Source organism: Oncorhynchus tshawytscha, linkage group LG13 (genome assembly GCF_018296145.1).
Source record: "Oncorhynchus tshawytscha isolate Ot180627B linkage group LG13, Otsh_v2.0, whole genome shotgun sequence".
Classification (NCBI taxonomy): Eukaryota; Metazoa; Chordata; class Actinopteri; order Salmoniformes; family Salmonidae; genus Oncorhynchus; species Oncorhynchus tshawytscha.
In genome coordinates this window covers 81,463,516-81,477,736 of record NC_056441.1, presented here as the reverse complement: position 1 = coordinate 81,477,736, position 14,221 = coordinate 81,463,516, and the positions used below count along the sequence as shown (strand labels likewise).

At 44.5% G+C, this 14,221-nt stretch overlaps 1 protein-coding gene across 1 annotated transcript; it reads left to right on the top strand.

Moving 5' to 3' along the window:
- Positions 1-373: 373 nt before the first annotated feature.
- On the top strand, positions 374-12,741 carry LOC112247610 (P2Y purinoceptor 3). The gene is made up of 3 exons (XM_024416418.2): positions 374-584; positions 10,987-11,425; positions 11,628-12,741. The coding sequence occupies exons 2-3, from the start codon at positions 11,004-11,006 to the stop codon at positions 12,340-12,342; spliced, it is 1,137 nt and encodes a 378-aa protein (XP_024272186.1). The 5' UTR covers positions 374-584; positions 10,987-11,003; the 3' UTR covers positions 12,343-12,741.
- Positions 12,742-14,221: the final 1,480 nt, after the last annotated feature.

Genomic DNA, 14,221 nt, shown 5'->3' with positions numbered 1-14,221 from the left:
ATATTAGCGTCAAAGCTCTTATTGCAGGAGTCTGAAACCACTTTGTAATGACCACATTAAGCTCACCAGTCAACCTAATTAGCACGTGGAGTAATGATTGCTTTTGATTTTTTTTTTTTATATATGAAAAAAAACGCTTTATCTGCCTTTCCAATAAAAACTCGTTTGAAAATTAAAACATATATTTTATGGAAAAGAAATGTTATATATTTCGGGAAAATGCACCATGCTGCCTTGTTGACAACATGACCAAGCAGCGCAGTTAAGGCTGTTCGATTTGAGGTGGGCGCTCCTCCCTTTTGCCAGTTCACGTCACCGGCCATAAACCGCTGCCCCGCGGCTCAGCATAATCGAATCCGCCCAATATCTTTGATATCATGCGCTCTGGTGCTCCAAAAAACATATCCAAATCAGTTGGACTTTATGAAGGATCTCCATTGATTGGTTTACTGATTTTTATCACTAAAGTACTCATTTGTTTGGGCTACTTACTAGGCGACTGCCTGGTAAAACACGAGGCAGGTTTGGATCTCCCATTTGTTTACAGGAGCAGAGAAAGTCAGTATTTTGTCGCAGCCACAGAGGTAAAAACAAACAGTTTTATAATTGTACTTTATATGCAGACGACTCGAAACAACCTCATTGGCACAGTGTATAGTCATTATACCATAGTAGTCTGGAACATGTTTCCATGGAATATATAATCATTTTGGCAATGGCCCTCCGAATTAAATGCGCAGGGTGCATAGTATTAGTTAAATACCTTAAAGGGGAATTCTACGATGCGTAGGTAGTAGATTTCATTTTTTAAAAAACTTTTAAATTAAAGATATATACCCATTGATTCTTGAAGAATATAATTTATAGCTGCCTCGTCCGCTTAGGTCAACTGTCATACCTGTCTCAGATGTTACTGTTTGATTCCTCCTTTAAACCACAGCTATTTTAACCTGTCTAAACCTGTCAACAACATGAAGTAGCCTATTATTCCTAACCTTCAGTGTATCATGATGAATGGTGGGGAATTTGTACTCCTATTGTTGTAATTGTGATAACCAGTAAATACTGTTTTCGTGGTGCACTTTAGAGCAGTGCATTGATGAAGCCAACCCAAGAGCTGATCTTTTCTCACAAACACACTGTGTTTGAGATTCAATAATATTTCATTAGGAACCGTAAGGACTATGTCATGCATATGGAGTATAGAACCCACTCAAGATAAACACAGTTTTAACAGTCAGTTTTACAGTTCTCCATACCTCTAGCTCAGTGGAGGCTGCTGAGTGGAGGACGGCTCGAATGGCGCGAATGCAATGGCATCAAACACATCTATTTGATACCAATCCACTAATTCCCTCCAGCCATTACCAGGAGCCTGTCCTCCCCAGCACCCTAGCTCTAACTTCTGTCTGAGACATGTTTAGGCTACTCAGTGTTTCCCATTTCCCCTATATGCATTTAGAAGTGACATTTGTCGGGGATCCCTGCTAACTCTGCCACCGCTGCTGAAATAAATCCTAGGAGAAACACTTAATTATGAATAATACACATGGCTGATGAATGATATACAGTTGCTGCTATTATTATTACAGTGTTCTCTATAACATCACTTCACACCTCACTGCAGCAAAATAGTGTGTCTGTGTGTGTACCTGTGTGTGTATCTTTTGTGATGGAAAGCACAATATGTGTATAGTGACCACAGCAGTAAAGGTCCTTTTGGGTCGGACCACAGCAATGTTTCTAGTAAAGGTCCTGTTGGGTCGGACCACATCAGACATTAGTCAGGGTCCTGTGGGTGCTTTCTCTGGGTCCACTGGCACAGATATAGTTGACATAGAGGATGGAGGGAGATTGAGAAGCAGTGTGTATTCTATGTTAACTGTCTCCTCTCCTGGTCTGATAGGGTTAACGTTAAGTCAGGGATGGACAGACTATACAGGTTGGTGCCATTGCTACAGATGGTGGATCTGGAGAGTTCGTCACCTACAGATTAAATGCTTTGAGACCTGGTGATGAATATAAATACAATTAATTAACATGGTCTCTTAGTGTCCAGGGTGAACTGTCCTTCATGTCTCTGTAGTTTACCGACGTCCCTTTAGACAGCTGTGAACTGTCCTTCATGTCTCTGTAGTTTACTGACGTCCCTTTAGACAGCTGTGAACTGTCCTTCATGTCTCTGTAGTTTACTGACGTCCCTTTAGACAGCTGTGAACTGTCCTTCATGTCTCTGTAGTTTACCGACGTCCCTTTAGACAGCTGTGAACTGTCCTTCATGTCTCTGTAGTTTACTGACGTCCCTTTAGACAGCTGTGAACTGTCCTTCATGTCTCTGTAGTTTACCGACGTCCCTTTAGACAGCTGTGAACTGTCCTTCATGTCTCTGTAGTTTACTGACGTCCCTTTAGACAGCTGTGAACTGTCCTTCATGTCTCTGTAGTTTACCGACGTCCCTTTAGACAGCTGTGAACTGTCCTTCATGTCTCTGTAGTTTACTGACGTCCCTTTAGACAGCTGTGAACTGTCCTTCATGTCTCTGTAGTTTACCGACGTCCCTTTAGACAGCTGTGAACTGTCCTTCATGTCTCTGTAGTTTACTGACGTCCCTTTAGACAGCTGTGAACTGTCCTTCATGTCTCTGTAGTTTACCGACGTCCCTTTAGACAGCTGTGAACTGTCCTTCATGTCTCTGTAGTTTACCGACGTCCATTTCAACAGCTGCACATTTTCTTCGTCCTCTCCTTGCAAAACCATGACAGCTTCTTTCTCGGTGACAGAGGTATCTATGCAAACCCTTTAACAATGCACTAGAGTGGGTCTTTTTTAAGTGCCTAAATGCCACTGTAGGATCTCCTTTTGGGTGTAACTGAAAATCCGTAGCTGTAAGCCTGAAGGTTTCGGAGACAAAAATAAGTTGTTTGAAGAATTGATATTGAGCTACATGCTGAATAAGCTGGTCTACTCGTCATAACATCAGATAGTCATTATAGCTTGATGCTGCACTTAGCAGAGCAGACCTGTGTCCCAGGACACTCAGTCAAAGTACTGCCTCCGTCTGCATCAAATCTGCATTTAGCCTCTTTCCAGTGACTCCACGTTCTCCTAACTGTTCCCTAACTGTGTCACCCTAGGGGGAGAAGCCAGCTCTGAAGACTGATCTGTAATGGTGGATAATGTTTGTTGTTGTAATATTGACCAACTGTAGCATACAGACATCTGGAAACGACGTGTTATCTTGTCCCCGCTGGGTCAGGTGAGGGTCAGATTTGGGTTCAAAATAAACCCTGGCATCTTCCACTTTTCCCATATGTCACATGTATATTTTAGAGTTATACCTTGACTGTCTTGAGATTGATTGATGGGGTCTGTTTCTATTGCTGCAATGTCTGTCTCCAGAGTGATTTGATAATTTCAATTAATTGAATGAGATATGGCCTTGGCTTTAAATGTCAAGTGTGTGTGTGTGTGTGTGTGTGTGTGTGTGTGTGTGTGTGTGTCATTCAATTCAACAGGCTCTGCTTTCTCTCCTACAATCTAATGACTGTGGTTGAGGGATGGTAATGAAACTTGACTGGAAGGAAGGGATGTGTGTGTGTGTGTGTGTGTGTGTGTGTGTGTGTGTGTGTGTGTGTGTGTGTGTGTGTGTGTGTGTGTGTGTGTGTGTGTGTAATCACTGTGCATGAAAAAGTTCAACATGATATCATTAGCCTGCTCTATCTGATGTGTCTGGTTCGGGTCATGTGGTTTATAAATAGGTGTGTTACACTGCCTGTGCGACAGCATGTAATCTTGGCATGCACACACACACACGTGATGTGAAGAACTCTCCCTCATTGCCCAGCTGTGTGTGTGTCAGCTACTACTGTATGTGAGTTTGCACCTGTCTCTGATTGCTGAGAATTCCAGCCAGGTCAACTGGGATACAAGTCAGTTCGATGTCCATCCATCTCTGAGGATGTCGGTAGATGATGTGAAAACCGGCCACTAGGGGCAACGGTGTGTGCTGTTACCTTCAAGTAGGTTTGGGTTTTGCTAGGGCGTAAGCCTTGGATTCCAAAGGTTGCAACTTTGAATCCAGCAATAGAAAGTTTAAAAAAAAATTTTTTTAAATGTAAGCTTGTCCCAAACATCCTTACTTTACCCTTTCAGAGTTAATGACTAACCTTAAGAATTTGAGGTTAACACCTGAACTTTGCCCTTACCTTAAAAATGTGGCTCTAAGGCTTAAACTTGATTGATTAGGATCCCCATTAGCTTGGCGACAGCTTGTCTTACAGGGGTCTGACACATAACGAGAAATACATTACAGACAAAATACTTTACATTAACATGTACAGTGTGTGTGTGTGTGTGTGTGTGTACAGTGTGTGTGTGTGTGTGTGTGTACAGTGTGTGTGTGCAGTGTGTGTGTTTGTGTACAGTGTGTGTGTGTGTGTGTGTACAGTGTGTGTGTGTGTGTACAGTGTGTGTGTGTGTGTGTGTACAGTGTGTGTGTGTGTGTGTGTGTGTGTGTGTGTGTGTGTGTGTGTGTGTGTGTGTGTGTGTGTGTGTGTGTGTGTGTGTGTGTGTGTGTGTGTGTGTGTGTGTGTGTGTGTGTGTGTGTGTGTGTGTGTGTGTGTGTGTACAGTGTGTGTGTGTACAGTGTGTGTGTGTGTGTGTGTACAGTGTGTGTGTGTGTACTGTGTGTGTGTGTGTGTGTGTGTGTGTACAGTGTGTGTGTGTGTACTTTTTGTGTGTGTACTGTGTGTGTGTGTGTGTGTACAGTGTGTGTGTGTGTGTGTGTGTGTGTGTGTGTGTACTGTGTGTGTGTGTGCAGTGTGTGTGTGTGTGTGTGTGTGTGTGTGTACAGTGTGTGTGTGTGCAGTGTGTGTGTGTGTGTGTGTGTGTGTACAGTGTGTGTGTGTGTACAGTGTGTGTGTGTGTGTGTGTACAGTGTGTGTGTGCAGTGTGTGTGTGTGTGTGTGTGTGCAGTGTGTGTGTGTGTACAGTGTGTGTGTGTGTGTGTGTGTGCAGTGTGTGTGTGTACAGTGTGTGTGTGTGTGTGTGTGTGTGTACAGTGTGTGTGTGCAGTGTGTGTGTGTGTGTACTGTGTGTGTGTGTGTGTGTGTGTGTGTGTGTGTGTGTGTGTGTACAGTGTGTGTGTGTGTGTGTGTGTGTACAGTGTGTGTGTGTACAGTGTGTGTGTGTGTGTACAGTGTGTGTGCATCTATCAGCTCCACATACATGTCAGTCCATACACACAACAAGTAGGTCACATGTCAGTCCATACATACAACAAGTAGGTCACATTTCAGTCCATACACACAAGTAGGTCACATGTCAGTCCATACATACAACAAGTAGGTCACATTTCAGTCCATACACACAAGTAGGTCACATGTCAGTACATACACACAACCAGTAGGTCACATGTCAGTACATACACACAACCAGTAGGTCACATGTCAGTACATACACACAACCAGTAGGTCACATGTCAGTACATACACACAAGTAGGTCACATGTCAGTACATACATACAACCAGTAGGTCACATGTCAGTACATACATACAACCAATAGGTCACATGTCAGTACATACATACAACCAGTAGGTCACATGTCAGTACATACATACAACCAGTAGGTCACATGTCAGTACATACATACAACCAGTAGGTCACATGTCAGTACATACATACAACCAGTAGGTCACATGTCAGTACATACATACAACCAGTAGGTCACATGTCAGTACATACATACAACCAGTAGGTCACATGTCAGTACATACATACAACCAGTAGGTCACATGTCAGTACATACATACAACCAGTAGGTCACATGTCAGTACATACATACAACCAGTAGGTCACATGTCAGTACATACATACAACCAGTAGGTCACATGTCAGTACATACATACAATCAGTAGGTCACATGTCAGTACATACATACAATCAGTAGGTCACATGTCAGTCCATACGCACAACCAGTAGGTCACATGTCAGTCCATACGCACAACCAGTAGGTCACATGTCAGTCCATACGCACAACCAGTAGGTCACATGTCAGTCCATACGCACAACCAGTAGGTCACATGTCAGTCCATACGCACAACCAGTAGGTCACATGTCAGTCCATACGCACAACCAGTAGGTCACATGTCAGTCCATACGCACAACCAGTAGGTCACATGTCAGTCCATACGCACAACCAGTAGGTCACATGTCAGTCCATACGCACAACCAGTAGGTCACATGTCAGTCCATACGCACAACCAGTAGGTCACATGTCAGTCCATACGCACAACCAGTAGGTCACATGTCAGTCCATACGCACAACCAGTAGGTCACATGTCAGTCCATACGCACAACCAGTAGGTCACATGTCAGTCCATACGCACAACCAGTAGGTCACATGTCAGTCCATACACACAACCAGTAGGTCACATGTCAGTCCATACACACAACAAGTAGGTCACATGTCAGTCCATACACACAACAAGTAGGTCACATGTCAGTCCATACACACAACAAGTAGGTCACATGTCAGTACATACACACAACAAGTAGGTCACATGTCAGTACATATACACAACAAGTAGGTCACATGTCAGTACATATACACAACAAGTAGGTCACATGTCAGTCCATACACACAACAAGTAGGTCACATGGGGGAGAGGCGTTGTGCCGTGAGGTGTTGCTTTATTTGTTTTTTGAAACCAGGTTTTCTGTCCACTTGCACTATATAATATGGAAACGAGCTCCAGGCACGGCTCTGTATAATGCTGTACGTTTCCATGAATTTGCTCTGGACCTGAGGACTGTGAAAAGACCGCTGGTGGCACGTCTGGTGGGGTACATGAGAGCTGGAAGGAGAAGTCACTGAAACACACATTAGCTGGGAAATGATGGAGCTTTTTATTACAAATGCTCACACCAGGGATGTTTCCATTAAAATTTGAGGCTTTGTGTAAACACTTCACCTAAAGGCCATGGCAGCCCTTTAGGGTGCTGGTGATGACACACACATCACACACATTCACAGAGTGTGAGAGAGAGAGAATGGTGTGGAGAGAGAGAGGGGGGAGAAGGTAGATTGGGGGAGAGAGAGATGGAGGAGAGAGAATGGTGTGGAGAGAAAGAGAGATGGGGAGAAGAGAGATGGGGGAAGAGAGAGATGGGGGAGAGAGAGATGGAGGAAGAGAAAGGGGGGGGTGGAGGTTAATCAGCTGCCAGGAAGCGGGTACTTCAGCCATCTTACACACACAAACACACAGTGATATGGCATATTGGCACTCCCTTACCTTCCCCTTCACTTAGTCATTCCTGGTATGAAGTGTTGTGAAACCATGCGTCACTGTTCAGACAATAGAGTGCTAGTATGTGTTGGAGATTGGCTTTGGAAGTCAGCTCTAGCGATCTAATACTCTCCGACGTGTGGCTTGGACGGCGAGACGTGATGGATAATTATGATAATAATAATCATAATCATGATGTTGATGATGAAGGGGCTAGGATAAGAGATTGATGATGAAGGGGCTAGGATAAGAGATTGATGATTAAGGGGCTAGAATAAGAGATTGATGATGAAGGGGCTAGAATAAGAGATTGATGATGAAGGGGATAGGATAAGAGATTGATGATGAAGGGGCTAGGATAAGAGATTGATGATGAAGGGGCTAGGATAAGAGATTGATGATGAAGGGGCTAGGATAAGAGATTGATGATGAAGGGGCTAGGATAAGAGATTGATGATTAAGGGGCTAGAATAAGAGATTGATGATGAAGGGGCTAGAATAAGAGATTGATGATGAAGGGGATAGGATAAGAGAGTGATGATGAAGGGGATAGGATAAGAGATTGATGATGAAGGGGCTAGGATAAGAGATTGATGATGAAGGGGCTAGGATAAGAGATTGATGATGAAGGGGCTAGGATAAGAGATTGATGATGAAGGGGCTAGGATAAGAGATTGATGATGAAGGGGCTAGGATAAGAGATTGATGATGAAGGGGCTAGGATAAGAGATTGATGATGAAGGGGCTAGGATAAGAGATTGATGATGAAGGGGCTAGGATAAGAGATTGATGATGAAGGGGCTAGGATAAGAGATTGATGATGAAGGGGCTAGGATAAGAGATTGATGATGAAGGGGCTAGGATAAGAGATTGATGAAGGGGCTAGGATAAGAGATTGATGATTAAGGGGCTAGGATAAGAGACTGATGATGATGAAGGGGCTAGGATAAGAGATTGATGATGAAGGGGATAGGATAAGAGATTGATGAAGGGGCTAGGATAAGAGACTGATGATGAAGGGGCTAGGATAAGAGACTGATGATGATGAAGGGGATAGGATAAGAGACTGATGTTGATGATGAAGGGGCTAGGATAAGAGATTGATGTTGATGATGAAGGGGCTAGGATAAGAGACTGGATGATGATGATGAAGAGGCTAAGAGACTGATGTTGATGATTAAGGGGCTAGGATAAGAGATTGATGATGAAGGAGCTAGGATAAGAAACTGATGATGATGATGAAGAGGATAAGAGATTGATGATGATGATACTACAGCTTGAACCACAGACATCCAACCGCTGAGTGGGTAGTAGGGGGCTGACAGAGAGACAGGCATTCCCACTGCTAAAATACTGTACTTTTGGCTGCGTTTGGTCCTCAGGTTTGGACCAGTACACTAATATATACATACAATTTAGCAGACACTTTATACAAAGCGACTCACAGACATGCATGCATTTTGTACGCATGGATGGTCCCGTAGCACACAGACAGAATTTAGAGATAGTTAAACCAAGTGAGTTACTATGAAAACACCATATTCTCCTACCTCACCTGGTGGAGAGTACTGGTAGACTGAGATGAAGAGGACAGTCTTTAGAAGAGGGGGAAATAGTGCTGAGCGGGGTTGTAGTGCTGAGCGGGGTTGTAGTGCTGAGCGGGGTTGTAGTGCTGAGCTATTAGTGCTTTTTGAGGTCTGTTCAGTTAAAAAAAATATTCAAACATTTACTAATATTCAAACATTTACTAAATGTACTGATTAAGACTCACATTCCTTTCAATCTTACCCAGATTTTAGCAGAGATGCAGAGAAGCATATTATCAAATCAATTTTTATTTTTCACGTGCCGAGATCTTACATTAAAAATGCTTACTTACAAGCCCTTAACCAACAATGCATAGCAAGAAAAGCCTAAATATATACTCCTTTTTTTATTATTGAAAAAAAATAACAATAAAATAACAATAACGAGGCTATATACAGGGGGTACCGAGTCAATGTGTGGGGGTACAGGTTAGTCGAGGTAATTGAGGTCATGTGTACATGTAGGTAAAGGGGTAAAGTGACTCTGCATAGATAATAAGCAGTGAGTAACAACAGCATAAGAAAGGGGGTCAATGTAAATAGTCCGGGTAGACATTTCATTAACTGTTCATCAGTCTTATGGCTTGGGGGTAGAAGCTGTTAAGAAGCCTTTTGGACCTAGACTTGGCACCGCTTTCCGTGCGGTAGCAGAGAGAACAGTCTATGACTAGGTGGCTGGAGTCTGACAATTTTTAGGGCCTTCCTCTGACACCACCTGGTATCAAAGTCTTGGAAGGCAGGAAGCTTGGCACCAGTGCTATACTGGGCCGTACGCACTACCCTCTGTAGCACCTTGCGGTCGAGTGCCGAGCAGTTGCCATACTAGGTGGTGATACAACTGGTCAGGATGCTCTCGATGGTGCAGCTGTAGAAATTTTTGAGGATCTGAGGACCCATGCCAATTCTTTTCAGTCTCTTGAGGGGGAATAGGCATTGTTGTTCCCTCTTCAAGACTGTCTTGGTGCGTTGGACCATGATAGTTTGTTGGTGATGTGGACACCAAGGAACTTGAAGCTCTCAACCCGCTCCACTACAACCCCCTCAATCTGAATGGGGGTGTGTTTGGCCCTCCTTTTCCTGTAGTCCACAATCAGCTCCTTAGTCTTGCTCACGTTGAGGTAGAGGTTGTTGTCTGGCACCACACTGCCAGGTCTCTGACCTCCTTCCTCTAGGCTGTCTCATCATTGTCGGTGATCAGGCCTACCACTGTTGTGTTGTCGGCAAACTTAATGATGGTGTTGGAGTCGTGTTTGGCCACGCAGTCGTGTGTGAACAGGGAATACAGGAGGGGAATAAGCACACACCCCTGAGGGACACCTGTGTTGAGGATCAGCGTGGCAGATGTGTTTCTAACTACCCTCAACACCTGGACGCGGCCCGTCAGGAAGTCCAGGATCCAGTTGCAGAGGGAGGTGTTTATTAGTCCCTGGGTCCTTAGCTTAGTGATGAGCTTTGAGGGCACTATGGTGTTGAACGCTGAGCTGTAGTCAATGAACAGCATTCTCACATATTATGTTTCTTTAACAAAATAACCACCAGTCAGGAGGATACAGACAGCTCAAGAGGTATGCTTAAATAAAATGTATTTTTACATAGAATTAGCTAAGCATAATGATTATGGCTCTAGCTTGCAGGAAAGGGTTGTTTCAGGTGTTTGAAAATGCGAAATTCTCCAACTTACGGACAGGGAGCCTAGCCACCCACCCCCAGCCATCCTCACGTACTTTGTGCCCTCTCAGATTTCCAGGGTGTATAATGCCCCTGGGTCTGTGTGTAGCAAGTGTAAAAATGTATCCATCTCTGTCCGACCCAGAAAGAACAGGTGCAATGGATTATGGTCATTGTAGTTATTTACCACATTTCTGCACTGAACAAGAATGAAAACTACTCCCTTTAGCCCAGCGTCCCACATAGTTCTTCACTTGATTTCTCTCTTGAATTATTTGATTTCTCTCTAGAGCGTTGGTGTCACACAAAAACTAAAAAATACATGGACCGATGTCAGTCAATTAGTTGTTTAATAACCAAAAAAGTACAACATTTCGAATAATCACTCGGCACTACATGGTTATCAACTTTGATGTGATTCATCCTGGCCTCTCCTCTGTTTCAGAATGTGAAGCTGTTGCCATGTCGATATCCTCTCTAGAAGTGTTCTCTACGGAACCTTTCCTCATTGGAATGTTCACAGCAGAAGGTTCCTCCTCTGGACATTACACAGAACCCCACTTGGAGGAATACCTCATCGCCATGGGCGATAACAATGTCACATGGCCAGTCTGCACCTATAAGGAGGATTTTAAACGCTTCCTACTTCCTGCCGTCTACAGTGTGGTCTTCCTGATTGGTCTGCCTCTGAATGGGGCGGTCATCTTGAAGATCTGGAGGTCACGACCCAACCTGACCCGGAGCAACGTCTACATGCTCAATCTGGCCACGGCTGACTTCCTGTATGTGATGTCACTACCTCTGCTCATCTACAACTACGCCAGTCATGACTACTGGCCCTTTGGAGAGCTGGCCTGCAAACTGGTCCGCTTTCAGTTCTACAGGTAGCATAGCTACTCATTAACTGAGATATTCATATCATAGTTCTATAGATTACTTAAAATACTCAAACTCATATACTTAGTCCTACAGGGAATAATCAGTCATATACTGAATGTTACCTTTCTGTGGACAGATATTTGAGTGGATTGTAGAGAGAAAACCCTGTCGTTATAACATCATTGATGTTATTTATTGTTCCCACAGTAACCTGCATGGCAGTATCCTGTTCCTGACCTGTATCAGCCTCCAGCGCTACGTGGGCATCTGCCACCCTATGGCCGGCTGGCACAAGCAGGGGGGTCGCAGGCTGGCACGGGTGGTCTGTGGGGGTGTGTGGCTGGTGGTCGCCCTCCTCTGTGCCCCCACGTTCCACTATGCCTCCACAGGAACACAACGCAACCGCACCGTCTGTTACGACCTGAGTCGACCAGAGCATTCGGCTGACTACTACCCCTATGGGATGGCTCTGACCTGCCTGGGCTTCCTGTTTCCTTTTATGGGCGTGGTGGCATGCTACTGTCGCATGGGTCGCCTCCTCTGCCGCCCGCCATCCTATCAGGGCGCTACCATGGCAGCCTCAATGGAGAAACGGGACAAGGCGGTGAAGATGATAGTCATCGTGGTGACGGTGTTCGCTGTGAGCTTCCTGCCGTTCCACCTTACTAAGACCATGTACCTGTTGGTACGAACCTTACCAGGTGCTCCGTGTGCGACACGGAACCTGTTCTCAGTGATCTACAAGTGCACCAGGCCGTTCGCCAGCATGAACAGTGTTCTAGATCCTATACTGTTCTACTTCACACAGCCACGGTTCCGCAGGAGCACCAGAATACTGATCACCAAGATCACCACTCTCAGAGACAGGGAACGAAGGTGTGAGGAAGTGAAACCCCCTAGATTATTTAGATCCCGTGTTTAATCAAGGGTTAACTCGCTTTGAGACAAAGGAACCAAGGAGTATGTAAAACAACCATAGTCCACAGTTGTGTTACACCTAGATACATGGGTTCTGGGTAGCTAGAACCGATCCAGAACCCTCATTGACTTCTGCTCTGCCAGCATGGCCACAAGTCAGTGTGTCTGCTTGTGACTGTATACTAAAATGCATGAAGTAGTCAGCCATAACGCTGCTTTTGGTTGCCATAGTATTATGTAATGTATCCTGTATGTCCATGCACACTGCTAGTTGTTTTCTATATGAGCCACTAGGTGGCGTGTATTACCTACACATCCCATGGCCTTATTTATTTGTTATTTAACCTTTATTTAACTAGGCAAGTCAGTTAAGAACAAATTCCTATTTACAAGCCTATCCAAAGGCAAACGGCCTCCTGCGGGGATGGGGCTTGGGATTAAAAATAAAAAAAGAATATAAAAATATAGGGCAAAACACACATCATGACAAGAGAGACAAAACAACACTATTTAAAGAGAGACCTAAGACAACATAGCATAGCAGCAACACATGACAACACAGCATGGTATCAAAGGATGCCTTAGCGGGATAATCCACCCCAAACCACTAATTCCAGTTATCAACCGTGTTACATGTTTTAATGTATTGTTTATTTCATCTTTATTTAACCAGGTAGGCAAGTTGAGAACACGTTCTCATTTACAATAGTGACCTGACCAAGATAAAGCAAAGCAGTTCGACACAAACAACAACACAGAGTTACACATGGAGACAAACAAACATACAGTCAATAATACAGTAGAACAATAAGTCTATGTACAATGTGAGCAAATGAGGTGAGATAGTTGGTGCAGTTGGTGCTTAAAGCTAGTGAGGGAGATAAGTGTTTCCAGTTTCAGAGATGTTTGTAGTTCGTTCCAGTCATTGGCAGCAGAGAACTGGAAGGAGAGGCGGCCAAAGGAAGAATTGGTTTTGGGGGTGACCAGAGAGATATACCTGCTGGAGCGTGTGCTACAGGTGGGTGCTGCTATGGTGACCAGCGAGCTGAGATAAGGGGGGACTTTACCTAGCAGGGTCTTGTAGATGACCTGGTGCCAGTGGGTTTGGCGACGAGTATGAAGCGAGGGCCAGCCAACAAGAGCATACAGGTCACAGTGGTGGGTAGTATATGGGGCTTTGGTGACAAAACAGATGGCACTGTGATAGACTGCATCCAATTTATTGAGTAGGGTATTGGAGGCTATTTTGTAAATGACATCGCCAAAGTTGAGGATCGGTAGGATGGTCAGTTTTACAAGGGTATGTTTGGCAGCATGAGTGAAGGATGCTTTGTTGCAACATAGGAAGCCAATTCTAGATTTAACTTTGGATTGGAGATGTTTGATGTGAGTCTGGAAGGAGAGTTTACAGTCTAACCAGACACCTAGGTATTTGTAGTTGTCCACGTATTCTAAGTCAGAACCGTCCAGAGTAGTGATGTTGGACGGGCGGGCAGGTGCAGGCAGCGATCGGTTGAAGAGCATGCATTTAGTTTTACTTGTATTTAAGAGCAATTGGAGGCCACAGAAGGAGGCATTGAAGCTCGTCTGGAGGGTTGTTAACACAGTGTCCAAAGAAGGGCCAGAATAATACAGAATGGTGTCGTCTGCGTAGAAGTGGATCAGAGACTCACCAGCAGCACGAGCGACATCATTGATGTATACAGAGAAGAGAGTCAGTCCAAGAATTGAACCCTGTGGCCCCATAGAGACTGCCAGGGGCCCGGACAACAGACCCTCCGATTTGACACACTGAACTCTATCAGAGAAGTAGTTGGTGAACCAGGCGAGGCAATCATTTGAGAAACCAAGGCTGTAGAGTCTGCCGATGAGGATGTGGTGAT

Bases quoted from the DNA above. Each gene is read 5' to 3' on its own strand.
- LOC112247610 (XM_024416418.2), top strand. From the start codon at position 11,004: ATGTCGATATCCTCTCTAGAAGTGTTCTCTACGGAACCTTTCCTCATT. The intron at 11,426-11,627 runs GTAGCATAGCTA...TTGTTCCCACAG, and splicing joins GTCCGCTTTCAGTTCTACAG to TAACCTGCATGGCAGTATCC.